Raw genomic sequence first — 20,278 nt, forward strand, 5'->3', positions numbered from 1 at the left:
GGCTGTGGGTTGGGGGGGCGGGGGAGACATAGTCCTAAGTGGAGGTGAGTTGGAGATGGGCACCTGCTAACCACCACCAGAGCCATTAGCATGGACTTTTCTCCCTTTAGAAATGTGCATGGGAGGGAGGGATTAGAAGTGTGAGGGTGAATAATGCTGCAGGCGTCATGAACTAATGACTCTGACTTTAAAACCCAAGGGGTGAGGGGCGGGGGGGGAGTGTTATTAATCTACATGATGCTGTTGTGACTTTGCATGCAGGAAGGGGAGGATACAATTAAAGTCATACTCTTATTGCTCAACATATTTCTATGACAATGTAAATAGTGCATAGTTAGTCTACTATGAAAGTCTAGTTCGCTTCCAAGGCATTGCTATAAATAAAGTAGTATTTAAGCACATGTAATGCAAAGCAAAACCTTAATAAATATCTACATCATCTAAAGCTGGGAAGATGTGTCAGTTGCTTAAACTGTCCACATCCCGGTTTCACCTTTTAACCAAAGTGTGTGATCCTGGGCAGATCATTTAATCGCACTGCGTCTTATCTGCAGCTCCATAAGTGATTCACTTCATAGTTTATGTTAATATATTATAGTATTACTAAAAAAGCTGAATGACACTAGAGTTGCTGCACATATAATAGTGCAATTTAGGTATTTTGCACCACAACGTTATTTGCCACTTGAATTAGTTTCGGCAGCTTATTCTAAAGTCACTCCCATGGTGACTCCAAGTATCAAAGACGGATGATGCAAATTAGGAGGTTTGCATGTATTTTTCCCCAGCGCGCCTGGACAGACCACTAATAGATGAGTTTCCTGCATCTGTAATGATTTGCAGTTTTATTTTATTTGTTATGTGTTAAAATGCCACCTCCCACTAATGTTACCAAAAAGTTGAATGATACCGTATGGAAACGTGTGCGCTGCATTTTGGGGTTGGGGGCATAACAGGACTTTTTTCGTGGTTGGCCCCCTCCCCCCAACTCTTGCAATGCTGGATACTCCCCTGCTGCTGACTGTGCCAAGGGACCTAGAAGAGTGGGTAAGTAGGAGGGAGGGTTGTTTGTGTTCAGCTCAGAAGGGCAGGTACGTAAGAGTGAGGGTGGTTTGTGTTCAGCTCAGAAGGGCAGGTAAGTAGGAGTGAGGGTAGTTTGTGTTCTGCTCAGAAGGGTAGGTAAGTAGGAGTGAGGGTTGTTTGTGTTCTGCTCAGAAGGGTAGGTAAGTAGGAGTGAGGGTTGTTTGTGTTCAACTCAGAAGGGCAGGTAAGTAGGAGTGAGGGTAGTTTCTGTTCTGCTCAGAAGGGTAGGTAAGTAGGAGTGATGGTTGTTTGTGTTCTGCTCAGAAGGGTAGGTCATTAGGAGTGAGGGTTGTTTGTGTTCAGCTCAGGTTATTTACTGACCTATTGACTGCCCATGATAATCCCTATGGCCATTTCCATCCACTTTCTGCCCATCTCCATCCAAAACTCGTCCTCCTGAGATCTCTTTGAGCTAGCTTTTTCAAGCCTTCCCATCAAACTTTGTGTTCAAAGTGCCTGCCAGTGTTTTCTCAGATCAATCTTCTGAGAGTTAATGACTTAAGTGGAACTATAAAAGTGCCACTGGTGTAATAGAAATGTCAACAAGGTCTGCTTTCAGCCACTCGATTTATAAGCCCTACGCCTGTCCTTCAATGAAGTCATGTTAAAATCAAGCATTGGCAAAGCCAACAGTTTAAACTTGTGTAGCATTTAAAGGCATTGCTATTATATGCCCAGCTACTCTCACCACTTTGCAGCTGCTAGAATCCAGTTAATACCACTATGGCAGTGCCTGGCCTTTCCCATACCTACACAAAAGCCAAAACTATTAGCATTGCCAATGCTTGTTTAAGAATGCCTTTTATCTGTGTGCCCTTCCCAGCACAGGAATAGGATGAAATGGATTATGGATGCATGTTGTCTGGCACCTTTAAACTGGATGATTTCACTTTTGTAATCTGCAAAATGTGTAACATCCCAGGCCCCTCTATCATTGAAGATCTACTTTGAGAGATCATGAACTTATTTAAAACATCACTTTTTAATCCTTGCATGTTTAAAACATGATTTAAAACCACTCATTTAGACTAATTGTATTCAACATTTTCTTCGGGAATACTCCCAATTCCCTCAGAGAAGGGTTGGGCTCATGCGCTGTGCTCGCTCGTTCAACGAAATATGGGCCACTTTGGAAACATTTTCCAGGGCCACTTTTGGTGCCCAGTCCGGCCCTGGCAAGGATGCGCGGCCGAAAGCGATCACTTTCATATGACATGTGCTGCGCTAATTACACTGGGACTCTGGCAGATGTCTCGTGTCTCGTTTAATTATTCATGTCGCAAGAGATCTATTTTCAGCAGCACACACATGGACGGGTCAGGCGCATTCTATCTCCGTCCCTGGTACATGCGTGGGAGGGGCGGGCTTGAGGGAGCGCCGCCAATTACACAAAGGTTATGATACATTTTAGTTAAAACAAGGTCCTTTTGGGCTCCGTTGATTGCAATTAATGGGCCGAGGCATGAACGGCCTCTCTCTCTGTCTTCTTCGATCTTCTTGCTGATAGATTTTATCCATCAGCGGTGATTTTTGGATCCCGAGGCTTGAGCATCATTAGTCCATCTTTTCGGGTTGAGTGTGCAGTCGTGGGTTTGGATTCTTCATGGTCTATGTGGATTTGTCACAGTAGGGCTGGTTTCACTGGCTCTTCGCTGTAATGGGCCGCAGAATGCCATTATGGGTGGGACAAAGACTGATATGCAAATGGTTATTTCTTCTCCGTGAAGAGTGCAGTCAGCAAATACATGGTTGTAGACTCTCCTGAGTGGCAGAAATCCCAAACAACAGGGTGCTTGACCAATGTTCGTTCTCAGTAGAGGGGCTCCCACACTCCTTTAAAATGTTGTAATGCTTGGGTTTCACCCTAAGTAACCAGGGTAATCCAGACATGGACCCCTTGCTCACTGTGCTCAGAGAGGCACAGCTCCACTTCACTGATGATGCCGCACTAGGCCGAAACACGTTTCTGGGGTTGCTGATGGCACTCTTATTCAGAGGAGAATTACGTAGCATTTCTGTACTGAACTGCCCTTGTGAGTGGGACAAAGACTGATATGCTAATGGTTATTTGTTCTCCATGAAGAGTGCAGTCAGCAAATACATGGTTGTAGACTCTCCTGAGTGGCATAAATCCCAGACAACAGGGTGCTTGACCAATGTTCGTTCTCAGTAGAGGGGCTCCCACACTCCTTTAAAATGTTGTAATGCTTGGGTTTCACCCTAAGTAACCAGGGCAATCCAGACATTGACCCCTTGCTCACTGTGCTCAGAGAGGCACAGCTCCACTTCACTGATGATGCCGCACTAGGCCGAAACACGTTTCTGGGGTTGCTGATGGCACTCCTATTCAGAGGAGAATTACCTAGCATTTCTGTACTGAACTGCCCTTGTGAGTGGGACAAAGACTGATATGCAAATGGATATTTCTTCTCTGTGAAGAGTGCAGTGAGCTAAAACATGGTTGTAGAATCTCCTGAGTGGAAGAAATTCCAGAGAACAGGGTATTTGACCCATGTTCGTTATCAGAAGAGGGGCTCCCACACTCACTTAAAATTCTGTAATACTTGGGTTTCACCCTAAGTTACCAGGGTAATCAGACATCAACCCCTTACTCACTGAGCTCAGAGAGGCACAGCTCCACCTCACTGATGAGGCCCGACTAGGCTGAAACATGTGTGTGGGGTTGCTGCTGGACTGCCTTTGGGTGGGACAAAGACTGATATGCATATGGACATTTCTCCTCTGTGAAAGGGACAGTGTGCTAAATCATGGTTGAGACTCTCCCGGGGGCCATCCACCCAAGAACAGGTCAATAGGCTGTGTTTGTGCTGGTAGAGGGACTCCCAGATCTTCCTTCGCATATTTTGAGGTACTCAGGGTCTCACACTATTACCAGGGCAATCCAGACGTGGACCCCTTGCTCACTGTGCTCAGAGAGGCACAGCTCCACCTCACTGATGAGGCCTGACTATGCCAAAAAACGTGTCTGGGGTTGCTGTTGGTACTCTATTTTAGAGTAGATTTGCCTAGCATTTCGGTGCTGGACAACCTTTGGGTTTGACAAAAACTGATATGCATATGGACATTTCTCCTTTGTGAAAAGTGCAGTTAGCTTAAGCCTAGTTGAGATTCTCCTGGGGGCCATCCACCCAGGAACAGGTCACTGGGCTGTGTTTGTGCCGGTAAGGGATTCCCAGACCTTTTTTTTCTTATTGCAAAGCTAGAATGGCATTTGTATGCAATCAGTCTAGCCATTTATTACTGTGGCATGACATTTTGTATTGGGCATCTTTGATATTGCAAGCATGATAGGTGTTATTATGTAGCTAGACTGGCATTTCAATGCAGCCAGTCTAGCCATTTCTTTATGTGGTATGACATTTTGTATTGGGCATCTTTGGTAAAGCAAGTATGAGAAGTGTTATTACAAAGTAAGACTGACATTTTTATGAAACCGCTCTAACCATTTCTTACTGTGGCATGACATTTTGTATGGGCATCTTGGATAAATCAAGTATGATCAGTGGCATTATTCTTACTGCGGCATGACATTTTGTATTGGTCATCTTTGATTTAAAAAAACAAGCATAATAAGTTGTTATTATATAGCTAAACTGGCATTTCAGTGCAGCCAGTCTAGCCATTTTTAATTGTGGTATGACATTTTGTATTGGGCATCTTTGATAAAGCAAGCATGATAAGTGTTATTATGTAGCTAGACTGGCATTTTCGTGCAGCCAGTTTGGACAAGGTTTTATACTGTTGGATGCATTTTTAATACTAAAGCCAACATACCTTTCAATGTCTGTTTTACTATGCTGATGTAACTTGTGCAAACAGCCCCTTGATGCCTAAGGGTTTAGCGCACTTTATAAATGAGAAAACAAATAAATACATTAAACTGCAGTATGTTCTTATGTGGGGATACTGCCATATATTGGCAAAACAAACACGGGTATGTTTTCTTATAGTATCATTACTGGCATGCGCAAAGCAAACAAGTATGTTCTTATACTGGCTCCCAGTGGCTGCGAGGATAAAGTTCAAAACCCTCTGCATTGTCCACAAGGCCTTCTGGGGCCTGGGTCCTAAATACCTTCAACTCTCTCTTCCCAAATATCTTCCTTCCCGAGCCCTTCGCTCATCCGCCTCCAACTCCCTCAGGGTTAGCCGCTTCTCGAAGCAACGAGCTGGGGGTAGATCTCTCTCCGCGGCAGGGGCCTCCCTCTGGAACAGCCTTCCTGCCTCCCTGAAACTTGAGGAGAACCATCTCCGGTTCCGGAAGCACCTCAAAACCTTCCTCTTTGCTTCTGCTTTCCCTCTCCCTCTCCCCTGCTGAACTGCTAATTAATTTTCACTGAAACTGCACTGATCCTGCAACTGGACCACTCTAAACTGCCTCGGTCCTGGGCCCTGCCACTCTCCACTTGCACTGATGCCCTGGAACCCCTTTGCACTGCGGGACTGTCTCTGTATCCCTACAGCCACCCCCTCCCCCAGCACTTGTTCTGCACTTACCTCACACTTGCCACCAGCTGGTCCTATTTATTTATTTATTACGTACGCCACTTACCTTGTACTGCACTTTTCCCCCTCCCCTTCCCCCTGCACTTTTTCCCACTCCCCTACCCCTGCACTTGCGCGATCTGAATGACACCTGGCCTAGTAGGATCGTTGTCTGTCTCCCCTTGTCCCCCCCTCCCTGCCTCGTCGCGCCTTGAAACACTTGTGTATAGGCGCGTTACAAATACCATATCATATCATATCATATCATATCATATCATATAGAATACCAAGGTATAATTGTGCAGTCAGAATGGAAATGTATTCGCACAGTCAGTGTAAAAATGTTTTATACTGGCGCATATTGTGGGCAAAGGCATAATGAAACTGTGTTAGAGAGAAATGCTCCTGTGCATTGTTGGTGACTTGCTTCGATTGGATTTTTTCATGAGTTACCCTACAAAACCCATTACAAATTATTTGTCTTTTTACCCAATTTTACTAAAATGTGTGCTCTAACATGCACATTATTAACCCTTTATTTTAAAACATTTCTCAGGGGGAGAACACCCCTGAACCCGCCTTGGTTGGTTTGGGCTCCCTGGCTACACTCGGTCGCTATGGGATATTTGGGAGAAATATGTACGCCCCTCCACTTAAAAATGTCACCAGCTGCCACTGACCGGACTGCCTCTTTTTCTTAAAACTTTGCCCTGGCGTGACCCGCGTCCGTCATTTTGGAGGTCATAATTGCAGCAGCCGCTCCATTTTTTTGCATTTCTACATTTGGACATCAGTGCGTGGCCTTCAAGTGCATCGGACACCCCCTTTCCTTCCATGCTGCCACAGCAGGGTTCATTGGCTTCACTTCTTATCTTTCCTGCTGTGCTGGGCCCAAAATCTCTGGACCGCCGCGCTAATATATTGCCCCCAGCGGCATTCAGCTTTCCTTCTTCTAGGCCTGATTCTCGATGATGTTCTTTGGCCTCCTAATTCCCTGATTGGTCCAGACCATCCCGTTTCTAGATCTCTTATTGTGGTTGGACCAGGATCTCCAGGCTATGTCCGCAGGAGCATATTGGGAATATGAGTCCAAAACTAGGTCACTACTACTAATAATGGGGGGGGGGACACAACTCGGATACTCCGGCAATCGTACCGAAATGCGAGAGAACTTTACTTTTCCGAACAAATATCATGCTTCATTGTGAGGGAGAGTGTTGAAAACAGCCGCTGACAAATATTTAAAATAGACCATTTGAACACAACATACCTCCTGTGAGAAGTGAACTGTTTCAAGAACTCTATTTCATATTCACTTGTTGAACCAATTTCTACCTTTGAAAAAAAACCCTGAAGAACCGTCAAATACCAGACGGGGAAACACGTGTCGGGTTTAAACTACAAGGACATTAATTCGAAATTACTATAGCAGTGTAGAAAAAGCACTGAATTGGAAATATTTGAACTGTGAAGCAACAGTTTCTACGTGAATATAAACCTTTGCAAACCAATACTGTGAAGTAACAATGCCTATTTGAATGCAAAACCCATTGGATTAACACATTAGGAGGGTTCAAACTAAAAGGACTTCAATTCGAAACAACTATACCAGTGTAGAAAAATCACTGAATTGGAAATATTTAAACTGTGAAGCAACAGTTTCTACTTGAATATAAACTTTTGCAAACCACAACTGTGAAGTAACAGTGCCTATTTGAATGCAAAACCCATTGGATTAACACATTAGGAGGGTTCAAACTAAAAGGACTTCAATTCGAAACAACTATACCAGTGTAGAAAAATCACTGAATTGGAAATATTTAAACTGTGAAGCAACAGTTTCTACTTGAATATAAACTTTTGCAAACCACAACTGTGAAGTAACAGTGCCTATTTGAATGCAAAACCCATTGGATTGTATGGCAACACATTAGGAAACGCAACCTTTTCTTTTAAGAATAAATGTATCACAATGGTATAAAGTTTTGAACACAATTGAGCACGTAATTTGGAATAAGTCAAACACTGTGACGTAACAGTCTTTGTCTAGTGTTTATCTTCAATTGAACTAACTACTTCCTGTTAGGAATAAAAACAAAGGCTAAGACAACAGACATTTATTTTGGCGCAATGCATGATTGAAGAAATCTTTTTTTAAAACCATTTTTTCCTTTACAGTACAATACAGTTTTGTTTCCCTTTACAGTCTAAGGGTAATAGACCTTCTGTTTGCTGCTCTGTACTCAATTTACTTTCCAGTGAGGAGCGCCGGAAACAGCCAAAGACTGTTTCATTTGCAAATAATAATGGGGGCAGGGACTGAATGTCTACCTTGCGGGAATTCCTGGAACTCCCTTAACAACTATTTCATGCTACAATTGCAATAAGAAAATACAAATGTATTTATTCCAACATTAAATAGTAAACAATTATTCAAATATGCAAAATGGTCCTGGGTCTTCCAAACTCCATCCCAATTGCGGCTGTCAGAAGAGAGCTGGGGCTACTGTCACTGGATGCTACTGTCAGCGTGTCCTCAATGGCCCTCTATAGAAAGACGCTCGCGAAAGATGGCCTGCCGATTTTTAACATCATCGGTATCAAGCTTGCGTCAATAAAATTCAAGGTGCTTCCGAAGTGGATAAAACTTCAAAAAAACTAATTGAAAGACCTAGCATGTACAACAGAGGATCTGATCTCCAATCCACAAAGAGTAACCGAAAAACTGAAAAACCAAGACTGGATAACCACAGGCGAGCAAACAGTAGCGATCAAGTTTCTGAAACATCTCCCACCAACATACAGCAAGCTCAAATCTCCACTGACTTACTGCATAAAATTCCCGGACAAAAAGCTACACAGCACCTTCCTAAGAGCACGTCTAAATGTGCTCCACACCAGAGAAATCCTGGGGATAAGAAGCCAAGCCAGTGTAACAACCTGTAGACTGTGCAAAATTCCAGACTCAAAATAGACAGTTCGACACCTTTTGTTAAACTGTACCTCCCTAAACCAAGAACGCACAGCAGTTTTGGGACCCCAATGGGTTAACTCTGTGTTGGTAGAAGAAGACACATGGTGGTGTCGCCTTATTTCGGGGGCAAAAGCACGTTGGGCGGTAGCGACATCGAAATTAATGGAAGCAGCCTTCACCAAAATAAACACTAATGGCATCAATCTACCGCCAGTGACTCCTCAAACTAATCATATCTCAGATCCACATGGCTAAACCCTGTTTGTGTGGCCTTTATCCCCTCTCTGGGAGAGGTCCTTCGTAGATACCCTGACTACTGGCGATGATCAGAATGGAAAATCACCAAGGACTTCCAAGTGCTGGGATATTGAGTTCGCACGATTGACGAATTGTATAAACACAAGGCGCAAATCTGAAACCTCGGAAGTGAATATTTGCAAAGTTCTTGACCTTCTTGTAAAAATCATTATTTTCTTTGATTACACACAAGTAAATAAAAAATAAAAAAATATGCAATTACTGCGTCAACTCTTCTATTGGCACTCAATGAAAATGCGAAAAAAGAATAAATAAACAAATAACATTTCCAACCCTCCAAGGGCATTCAACATCTTATACGATATAAAATGGCCACATTCACTCTGCAAAATGTTGCGTGCAATCCAAATCAACAACACCTAACACTGTAATAACAATTAAACAAAGTATGTACACTTTACACAGCCCCAATGGCTGTTGTGCCCTTCAGAAATAGAGCCACATGAGCACATTACAAAAAATGCAACATGGCCTGAAGTAACAGCATACAGCATTTGGCATTGGATGCACACCACCAGGAAATTTTCAGAGGTTGCCGCACAAATGTGTAACTGTGAAGGTGCTGTGTAAAACCGAACGTGGGTCCCTCCCTTTAGTTTAAAATAAAGTGATCCATGTTAATCAAACTACTCATGCACATCCTGACACTGTTCCCCCCGGAGACCCTCTTATTATGGATGGGCATCAAGCAGACGTAGGGTGGCATTATGCCTCTCGCACGCCACCCACTTTTATGGTAGCATTAATGGCAAAAGGAGTTTTTACACACACACAGCACAGAAAATAACAACAATGTAGGATTGCTGTGTATACAGGGTAGAGTTCTATTTCTCTCCAGGGCCTTTCCTGGGATTTCCAAAGTCATTTGTGCCAAAGCACATGCAGACCCCAAATTTGCTTATGTGTTAAACACTATCCTAAGTAGACATCAGAGAAAAAAACATTACCAGGTGTGTCATCATTCTTAGATTATCGGCATCATCGATAGTAACATTAAAAGAAGTGTCCATGTATAGAGAGAAATAACTTTGTGATGTGCAATATTTGAATGGTAACTATTATGAACATACTATATATAGTTTACAAACCATGAGAGGGTATATTTTTTAACAGCAAAAGGTGCAAACTGAATCAGTTTTAGGAACTCCCAATTTTGGCAGATAAGGGACAGTGGGCCTCATCACGAGTTGGGCGGAAGCCCTTAAATGCGGCGGTAATGGTGTTACCGCCGCATTTAAGAGTCCTCCCAATCTCGAGTCTGGCTGCATTTACCCCCAGCTCTAATCAGGGAAAATTCCCATTTATAGGCGCACTTAGCGCACTTTGGGCGCACTTAGCGTTGCGCTATTAGCGCAATCTAACTGCGGTGAAAATTCACCATTGGGTCCACTAGACCCAATGGTGAATGGGGAATTACTGTTACCGCCCAACCCGTGATCCAGCGGTAATATCACCAGAGGGTCGGGGGGGTAACACTAATACAGTTGGACAGTATCCCTGTCGGGATACTTCCCAACTCGTGATGAGGCCCAGTCAGATGAAATCATTTGCCCATGATCACACACTTTGCATAAGTGGTGAAACCAGGGGCTGGGCCCTGTATGAGATTTCAGTGTAGCCCCTGGCCCAATTTAGGTCCGGCTAGGTGGGCTACATGCTTGTCCACTGAAGAAAATTAAAGCAACACAGGCACTGATAACAGGGTGGGATATTTATTTATTTATTGTTTGTATGTATACTTTCTTAAAGCTTGTTAATGCCACTTACCTGTTGCAGTGTTATGTTGGACTGAACCATCAAGCCCACCATGGGGTTGGATTGAGGCTATCAAGAAAAAAAAGAACTATAGACAGAGTCTCCTCTCCCCAGGGGTGGACTAATCAGGGGAGGGAAGGATAAGGGAAAGGACTGCCGAGATAAAAACGGTTGTAAGAGGGGAAAAGGAGACAAAGCATCCATTATCAGCACCCTAGGCCTCAGCTCCTCCAGGGCAAAATGTACTTCACCAGATGGGTCGCATATACCAGCTGTCGCCCGGCATCTACTGGAAGCCGGGCTGTGTATGTGCTGCAAGGACGAGGCGGGCAGGCCCAGATACAAAGACTCCAGGCAGCGTGTGTGGGGTGGCCCAGGCACAACAGGGCCACGCAGCCTGAGCGGCTCTGCCCCATCAGCCCACCCTCTCTGAGAAGGGTCAATGGTGCAGTTGGGCAACCTCATGTCTCTTCCTCTTTCAATTTTCCTAATTTTGATTCTGCTTTCTTTCTCATGTGAAATGGCATTCCATGGAGCCCAGCACCACCACATGTACTGTGGATTCTATGTGGAGCCTTACTTCCTGATTCTCGTGACACCCTATTCCCTCAAGCAGAACACAATGCGTCGATATTCTCCCGATTCACGCTGAATGCAAAATTAGTCTTAACTCCCCGGCTGTATTGCAGCACAGAAATGTGTCCATGTCCTCTGGAGTGACATACAACATGGTAGGAGTTGAGTTGCAGTCATTGGTCACTCAAAGGTGAAATTCTAGAGGCAGTAAATTAGACCACCTCATAGGTGAAGATACACACTTTGTTTGTGGCTAACCATGGTTATTGGATGAGCAGGTGGAGCTGAGCAGTAGGCATAACATTCACTGACGCCCCAGTATCATGGAGGACAGGGACTTGTTTCAATAGTATGCCAACCCAACACCGAGACTGGCATTGCTTGTCCTTCCTGCCTGCCCAGATGGCTGAAATATAGAAGATGTCTTTGTATCCTCCTTCTCCACTTGTCTGGGACGCCCGGTCTTCCTTAGTGATGGCTGCCAATCTGGTTTGTCGTGGCCTTGAGGTTGGAGGTGTCCAGTTCGAATTGGGCATTGGCCACAGTGCTCTGCATAACTCGGTGAAATGGTTCCGTTTAGCACACCTCCTTCATATCTAACCTGAGCCAGGACATGGTTGTGTGTGTGCGAGAGAGAGCCCCCGCAGAAGTCACCTTGCACTTTCAGTGACTCAGTAGCCATTGAGGTTTGGCTGCAGATGCAACCCCCTCGTCCGCAAGGCCTTGATGATGGATGTGCTCTTACCCCATGCACCTCATAGACTCTTAGCACCTTGATTGCTTGCTCAATGTTGTTGGTCCTTGTCCGTTGTCATTGAGATGAGAAACACTGTGAGATGAGTCGTGCACGAATTTCATCGTCCTCATCCTTCCGTTCACACAAGTTTGTCAATTGTGGGAGGTGGGTTTGGAGCCCATCAAGAGACTCGGCTGCCTCCTCGTTGGCCAGGCTGAGCTGGAACTGTTCAAAATCCGTATTCACTGAAGGGCTAATGTATTCAGTTTATCTTTAACTGCATTATAAGAGCCATCTCCAGCAGGCAGCATCATGAAGATGTAGTGGTCCTCCCCATCAGTATTGAATAGGAGCATGGATCACCTGGTGGTGCCATTAGTCTCATTCATGGCTGTGGAGAATATGTTGAGCCACCCTGTCCACAGTTGCACCACTGACATCAAATGGCAAGACCAGGGATCCATGAAAGCTCGGACGCACCGAGGTGTCTTGTGGCTCTAGTGGCCCAGCACGATCCGTCACACACCTGTTGGGCAGGGACATTGCAGATGAGTAAGAAACAGCATTGTCCTCTTCGCCGTCACTGTCCATGGTGGCACCAGGTCACCGTGCATGGGGAAGGAGCACCCATCTCCCCAAGTGCTGGTATCTGGATGATGGGGAAGGCAGTAAGAGTTTTTCCAGTGAAGACTGTCCTCTGACTCACCCCAGAGAAATGAGACGTGATATGAGGCCTGCTTGGGCAAGCCACATGAGCACCCGCACAAGAGCCGCTGGACACCATCGGACGTGTTCCTCTCGTGACAAGGCAGGGTCTCAGGCGAGTAGCATGCTACCTACTTTTATCGTTAAGGAGTCTGATGGGTGCAGCTGAGTGGTGTAGCATTTGTGTCTCGTTGCCAGTAGAGGCAATCCCGCTGATCTCGGGGATCGCATTGGACCTCCAAATAAACGCAGGCACTCTGTGTGAAACTGTTGTATAATGTTGTATACGGAACCGGGGCGCACAACCTTAAAGGAAATACGACCGTAAGGGTCGAAAGGAAAGGATCCGCACAGGGAAGGAGTGATGAAGATGAGGGGCTACTGGAGCCTGGGACGGTTTGTAGAGGGGGAATAAAGAGAGCAGTTCAATACTCCACAGTCTCCAATCTCCTCACTAGTTTGTTGCCAAGGTTACTTGTTCCCAGAGAAGCCGCTCTGTCCACGGTGTCGAGGACACCATTGGTCCGTCCTGATCATAACAACTGGCGACGAGGGGAAACGAATACCAAGTGCAACTACAGTTACAGCCCAAACGGCTAACGTAAAAACGAGGGACCATCCCACCCGCAGCACTCTGCTGCTCCAGTAATGACCGCAGCACTCCGCTGCTCCATCTCTGCTCCGCTGGGACCAGAACACGGTACAGCCTCCAATTCCCAAGGGTTTCTGCCTCCCATTTGAATGCTTGCCGCTCCTTTGCCTATGACACTTGCCTACCAAAACTGAATTTGGTTGCAGCCCAACTGCAGACATCTGCGCAACAGGAATACCGGTCGACAGCACTCCGCTGTCACTGACCACAGTCACCAGACCACAGCACTCTGCTGTCCCTCCAACGGCCGGGGAACTCCGCCTAACTGGCGCCATCTGCAGTGCTCCGCTGGTTCACACCGCAGCATCCCGCTCCAGACGGCACCTCTGCCGCATCCCTCCATCACATGGCGCTCCGACATGCAGGATAAAAAATACAGGGAGACATTTCCGCACGACGAGCGAGGCAGGTCCCACCTTGTCCACACTCTGATAAAAAAGAAGAAGAAATATATACGTAAAAAGAATACGGACACGCATGACAAAGGAGAAAAACAGAAATTAAGACAGAGCAGTATGAGACGCCTGCAACTAGCATAACCAAAAAAAAGGCACTTCTGCCGTCCAGAACCAAAGGCACTTCCGCCGTGCAGAACAAAAGGCACGTCCGCCATCCAGAACAAAAGGCACTTCCGGCGTCCAGAACAAAAGGTACTTCCGGCGTCCAGAACAAAAGGTACTTCTGCCGTCCAGAACTAAAGGCACTTCTGCCGTGCAGAACCAAAGGCACCTCCAACATCCAGAACAAAAGGCACTTCCACCATCCAGAACCAAAGGCACCTTCACCGTCCAGGCAGTTCCGCCATACAGACCGAAAGGCAACTCGGCCATCCAGAAATAAAGGGACCTCCAGAAACAAAAGACACCTCTGCTATTCAAAGAATAAGGTACCTTCGCTATCCAGAATCAAAGGCAGCTCTGCCATCCAGAGTACCACCAGTACACCCTCACCAGGATCCCTCCACAATGAAGAGAGAATGTCAGCCCATGGACCAGCACCAATCCAGACAAAACATTCTGCCTCCTCCGCTCCGGCAACTCCTCTGGCACTCCACCATCCAGCAATCACTTCTGCAACTCCTCCGGCACCATCCAGTAGTCACTTCTGCAACTCCTCCGGCACATCCGCTGTCCAGCAATCACTTCTGAAACTCCTCCGGCACACCCGCCATCCAGCAAAGACAGCAGTCTTCTGTTCCGCCAAGAAAAGGAAGACATGCAGACCACTCTGACAGCAAAGGAGCATGCAGTTCAAACTGTGCACAGTAAGTGTACTGACACAATGAAGTGCAAGCAACATCTAGAGAAGATGTCAGTGTACTTAAAGGAAGCTGAGAGAAACAGATACATTCAAACTAAGGTTCAGAAATGGATACAACAAGCTGCCACAGAAAAGGTAAGAGAGCAAATGCAAAGAAGCATCCATGACAAAAAAGGCAAAGTAAGGCGGTGCAAGAGATGTTACAAATTGAACATACTAGTCTCGCAAAGAACCTAGAAGAAGACAAGGCTCACAAAGAGATGACGGAATGGAGGGAGATGAGGATACAAGAAGTAGATGTAAAACGGAAGACGGTGGAAGAGGTGTGTGAAGCGGGACTTATACAAGCTGACAAAACAAAGGAGGATTGGAAGACTTCAAGGAAACGGTACTCTGCGATGAAAAAAGGAATATCCCATGAGGTAGAGGGAAAGAATACAGCTGCAGAAGAACTGTTACAGGCGGAAATGCTTAAAACAGCCAACACAAAGCAGGTCCACAACAAGCACAAACGACACGAGGTGATACTGAACGCAATGGCCAACCAGAACCAAGAGATATCCAATATCCGGAATGGAGGAGATGGGTTGAAGATTGTACATGAGCAACCGAGGGCGAGAAATAATGACCTACAAATGGGAAACTGGAAAGTCATGGAAGTCATGGGTAGCAACCAGAGAAAGTGACCAACAATGCAAAGGGGGGCGAGGGACATGTGCATATCACTGAGAATGAAAATAAAGAGAAGTGGCAGACACTATAACTTTGCATTGGTGTTTCATTCAGTTGAAGACAAAGTGATTGGCTACAGAAGTTTGGAAGCATTTTTGTGGCCCATTTGTATTGACTGGATGGTGTAAGATTGGCAGGTTGCAAGAAAGAGGCATTTAGGCAGAGCCTACAAGAGAGTCAGTGCACCTTCTGAAGAAATTTAACAGGAAGAGCCCCATATGTCCTGGACTTTACATAAGAGTGTTTGTTTTGCTATACTTTTTTATATAATGTGCACGCCTATTTAATATTATTAACTTATTGATCATTATCAGTTGTAATGGTGAAAATATTCCCCTTCTATGTTCTCCACTCCCCCAAGTACCCACACATCCCACTAGCCAACACCCCTCACACTCGCCAATAACCTATCATAAGTTACACTCCCAAACCTCTCACTCTGCCAGGCATGTGCAGACTCACGTGTTCTGTCACGATACCAAGTTAAAGCTTGCACTCCCCACTCTGTGGCAAACTCACAGCCATGTTCCCAACTCATACCTTGCACTCCCCAGTTCCTCCTGCATTCTACAGTCTTTATCTGTCTTCCATGCTACGGCACTCTTCCCCATCCTTTCTCCCAATCTGCAGCTTTTTCTGTCCCACTGGTCCCTCTGCTTTCTGGCTCAGCGTTCCCCTTCCAGTCTGCTGTTCCCTCTGCTGCCTGACTCTCTGCTGCCTCTCTGCTTTCTGGCCCACAGCTTTCCCATCTGGCACACTGCTTTCCCTCTGCTTCCTTGTCCCTCACTCCCTATCTGGCCCATTGCTCCGCCTCTCTGGTTCCCCCCTCATGACTATTTTCGAATTATGTAAACATGTAGATTTTGAGCTAGACCATCAAAAAAGGGTGCATCTAAAAAAAGAGTAGTGTATGTGCTGTTTTTTGATGTCCCATTTTTGGAAATGAGCTGGTCACCTTATTCTCAAAGATGACCTGCGCGGATGCAGGGGGCTGAGCTGTAGCGCAAATGATGTGCTAGCTAGTCCCCTTGAATATGTTGGTGCCGGGGTCACTCTCCAGAGAATAATATTTTACAGGCTTCCAGCATCCACGTGTGTCCTGGGAGGGCATTTTACTGTGAGGGGCCCTTAAAGTCCCTGTCACTGTAAATGTGAAACCAAAAAACCAAACATTTCTATCTCTGTTTGAGGAATAGAAATGCAAGTAAGATAGCAGTGGTTCATATGTCCGCTGTTACACTTTGTATCCTGTTTGTGAATTCGGGATGCACAAAAAGTGTGAAGAAAAGCCTCCTGATTTGTGCAAATGTGCAAAGGGGTGAAAAAGGGCATCTGAATGCAAGATGCACCCATTCAGATGTCCTTTGTGAATTGGGATGCTCCTTTCTTTTGGTGCAAGTGATGAGGTGTCCATGGCCACAACAGGATGAGATAAGCCTTCCTAGAGCAGAGGTATAGAGGGTAAGGTGCAGAGGCCCAAGCAAGACGCTGCGGAGCAACGCAGATCCGATCCCCGGGTCCACGCTTAGAAACCTCTGGGCATTAAGAGCGTTATAAGTAACCTATCATATCTTTTGGGCGTGCCAATTGGAAGAGGGTGTCGGGTCAGAGGTTTGTGAGTTCTAAGAGATTTTAAAGGATCAACCTTCTATGTAGGAGGCTATTGGGCACAGTAGAGGGAAGTGGTTACCTGTGCCAAAAGCAGCAGAAGGGTAAAAAAGGATGCGTATAGAAGAGTGGTGGGCATTAAGGAGAACATTATAGACATGCATATGTGCAGTCTCTGTGGAGTGTTACTACGGATACATTTAACACACTGATATGTACATGCACAGTTTAGACAAGATTCCTCACTGGGTTAGGCAGTTCCTAAAAGCCTGTTTATAACCATTTCTTCTTGAAAGACCTCTTACAGGCATGAGGGAGGCAGTTTTTTAAATCTATCACAGATTCAATAAGCAAAAGTAATTATTACCTAGCAGTCGTTTTGCAGCGTGATATCTTTTGTAGATTCAAATGTAAACCTCCCCTGGGGAAAACTGATTACAAACATATCTCACAGTAGGACACACACGCAGACTGAAATATAAATAATATGATGCAAAAAACAGAATCCACAATAGAGACTTAAGTGAGGGATAGTGTGGCATTGAGACATGGGTTCTACAAGAGTTTGAAGCTGGACAAAGTAATTTCTTTACCCAACCATCAGATGGTGAATTATGCAAAGTATGTGAATCTTTAACAGATACTAAGCTGCAAAATTATTTTCACAGGTAAGTAATGTCTTTCACGACAGGTGTTAATGAGAGCAAAAGAAAGCAAGAAAGAGAGGGACAGAGAAAGCGCTAGAGAGATATATGTATTAATACGGTCGAAGGAAAAGGATATAGTTTACTGGTTTTTCTCCTAGCCATTCAGAGGTGCGGTCTAACAGAGGTTTGACTTGGTTTATCAAAAACATGACATGCCATTGGCTGTGTCCCAGCCCTATTTCACTATCTAATTCTCTCATGTGACCCTAGCACATTATCACAGTCACACTGGTGAAACGTGCCATTGAACACCGATTACATTTCTCGTACTTTTTCAGGAGAGTGAGCTTCTCACCTTTAACATCTCCCATCACCAATCCTGGTGGAGCGAGCATGGTCCTGGCTGCTTGCGCAGGGAGGAGCCTCTGACCGTCATGAAAGGGGTCGACACCCAGTCCTACATCTCCATCGTCAACTGCGTGGTGGAGTACCAGTACATTGAGGTTTTACAGAGCGCCTTCCAGATCCTTATAGCGGTAAGGAATCGCAAAACATGTATGTGACCTAGGAGAATGATTTAGACAAATATGAATCCCCCTGTAATCGGAACATGTGATCCATAAATGCATATTTCCACCATCTGTCCTAAATCCATGGCATATTATAGTGTGGAAGGAACATGTTCATCAACATCAATGGGGGGATTTGCTTCAGTGTGGAGGTGCAACATGACTGCTTAATGTCACGACAAGCAGTTTAAAGGATGTTTTGGCCACTTTCGTTCGAGCTATGAAACCTCTCTAATGAGAATTCCATTTGGAGTGTTTTTTAAAAAAAAATAATGTTAATACCACAACCTCAGCGATATCACTAGGTCTGCGCGTGAAACGGCGATTGTTCCAAGTAAAACATGACGGAAAGCCATGACACGCTGGCGAGTATTATGCAGTTTCTTTTTCTTTTTTAATTTATCGCAGCAAGAAAAAGTAACCATGATCATTAAACTACCACTCCCAGAACCCTTGGTGCACCAAGTCTCTCCCTCATTGAAGTCCTCTCCTATTCGTGTGTCCATATCACCGAAGCGAAATGCAACATTTATTCCACTTTTCAGCAGCAGTCAGTCAAAATCAAGCCATTTAGATCTTAGGAAAAAATATCTGGAAAGCCACAATCCCAAATATCCAATTCACAAAACGAAGTCCTTCATCAAAGGCAGTTGTTTCATCAAAAGAAGCCCTGGCTGGCATTATCTGTATTCCTGGCAACAGGATTAGGGAAGGGAGAGGGGGGATGATACTTGCGTTTCTCACATTAATATGATCACAACTTTCTGTCGAATTGTACTAGGAACCATCACTGTTCTATGGGGCCTCCTATTATGAATGCGTAAAGCCAATGTACAACTGTGGAAGTATACCATATAGATGTGCAGTACAAATTATGAAAATCCCAGGATGAATTAAGAATATCTTCCAGACGGGTCCTTGCTCAAGTGGTCTCAGAGGTCCTGGCTCCTTTTGAGGAATGAGCCGGATATAAGGAGGCATCTGTGCCTGCCTGGACCATAGACCACTCAACCGACCAAGCTAAGGGAGGGAGAGATCCAGGGCAATAAGGCTTACAGAAGGAAATGAAGATGTGCCTGGAAGATGAACCTGGCACTCTCGCAAACCTTTACATATTGCACAGCACAGATTCCAGCAGGAATTGCAAGCACCTGTGGTGTGTTTCGAATTATGAAAGACAACAGCGGAAGGAGAAAATACTGATATGATATGATAAGTCATGTATAGCGTGACAAGACAAGGGAGGAAAGACAGAGGGAGGACACAACCAATGATCTTACTAGGACTTGTGTCATTGTCACTGGACCCAACAAATCCAGAGAACGGATGTATGATACCCTGGGGAGGAACCTGCACACATCCAGCACGGCCTGGAGAGAAAGGGCTGCATTGCCAGGCCATTCCTGGGACAACAAAAGCAGCAAATCCACATCCCACAAGTGGGAATATCTAGAGGGAACGAACCCCCGAGAAGCTGACATAACAGCATATGTTCCCCGATCAGGAACCCTCCCACTAGGGTGTGATGAGTAGAAATGGCAGAGATATAAAGATTCATGTTATGATATGGGAAGGATGGGACCGGTTTGCAAGAAAGTTCACCACCTGACTTGCATCGGGGCCCCTTCCCCTAGTGGGGTGCCCTTCTTCTGCCTGCTGGACGCTCCTTGGTTACTCATGGTTTCATGCAGGCCCATGCCTGCCTTTCACCTGGTGCCATGCAAGTCCTCTGCCCCTTTTGTTTTCATAGGTAAGGGGCTGGGGGGAAGATTTGCACCTGCCTACGCTTGCCGTGCATTGCCAAATAAGGAATCCAGAATGTGGCTGCCCACGCTCATACTTTCCAAAATATGCATAAAGTAAATACTTATCCTTCTGGGGGCAGCAAGAAAAAAGTGAGGCCATGTTCCGTTACACTCTAGATGCATGAAAACACCTAAGAGGAAAGGACTAAAATGGGGAGGAACTTGCAGCACTAAGGGTTCTGGGAGTGGTAGTTTAATAAACATTGTTACTTTTATCTTGCTGCTATGAAGGAAACTAGAAATGAAACTGGATAATGTGTCTTACCATAAAAAAAGTTTTAAAATCTCTAAAGAAGTTTAAAGTAAAACATTTAAATGTAAGAGATGGAGTTCATTGGCAAGGGGTGAGCTA

The 20,278-nt window shown here is 45.3% G+C and overlaps 1 protein-coding gene across 2 annotated transcripts in view; it reads left to right on the forward strand.

Annotated features, from left to right (window-relative positions):
- The window catches only part of NKAIN4 (sodium/potassium transporting ATPase interacting 4), a 409,197-nt gene that overhangs the window by 337,106 nt on the left and 51,813 nt on the right, over positions 1-20,278 (forward strand). For both annotated transcript variants that reach the window (XM_069650783.1, XM_069650784.1), the window contains exon 4: positions 17,891-18,088. In XM_069650783.1, the coding sequence (XP_069506884.1) occupies positions 17,891-18,088 (198 nt within the window). The remainder of the gene's footprint in view (positions 1-17,890; positions 18,089-20,278) is intronic.

This window comes from Ambystoma mexicanum, chromosome 3p (genome assembly GCF_040938575.1).
Source record: "Ambystoma mexicanum isolate Mex_15411 chromosome 3p, UKY_AmexF1_1, whole genome shotgun sequence".
NCBI classification, from domain to species: domain Eukaryota; kingdom Metazoa; phylum Chordata; class Amphibia; order Caudata; family Ambystomatidae; genus Ambystoma; species Ambystoma mexicanum.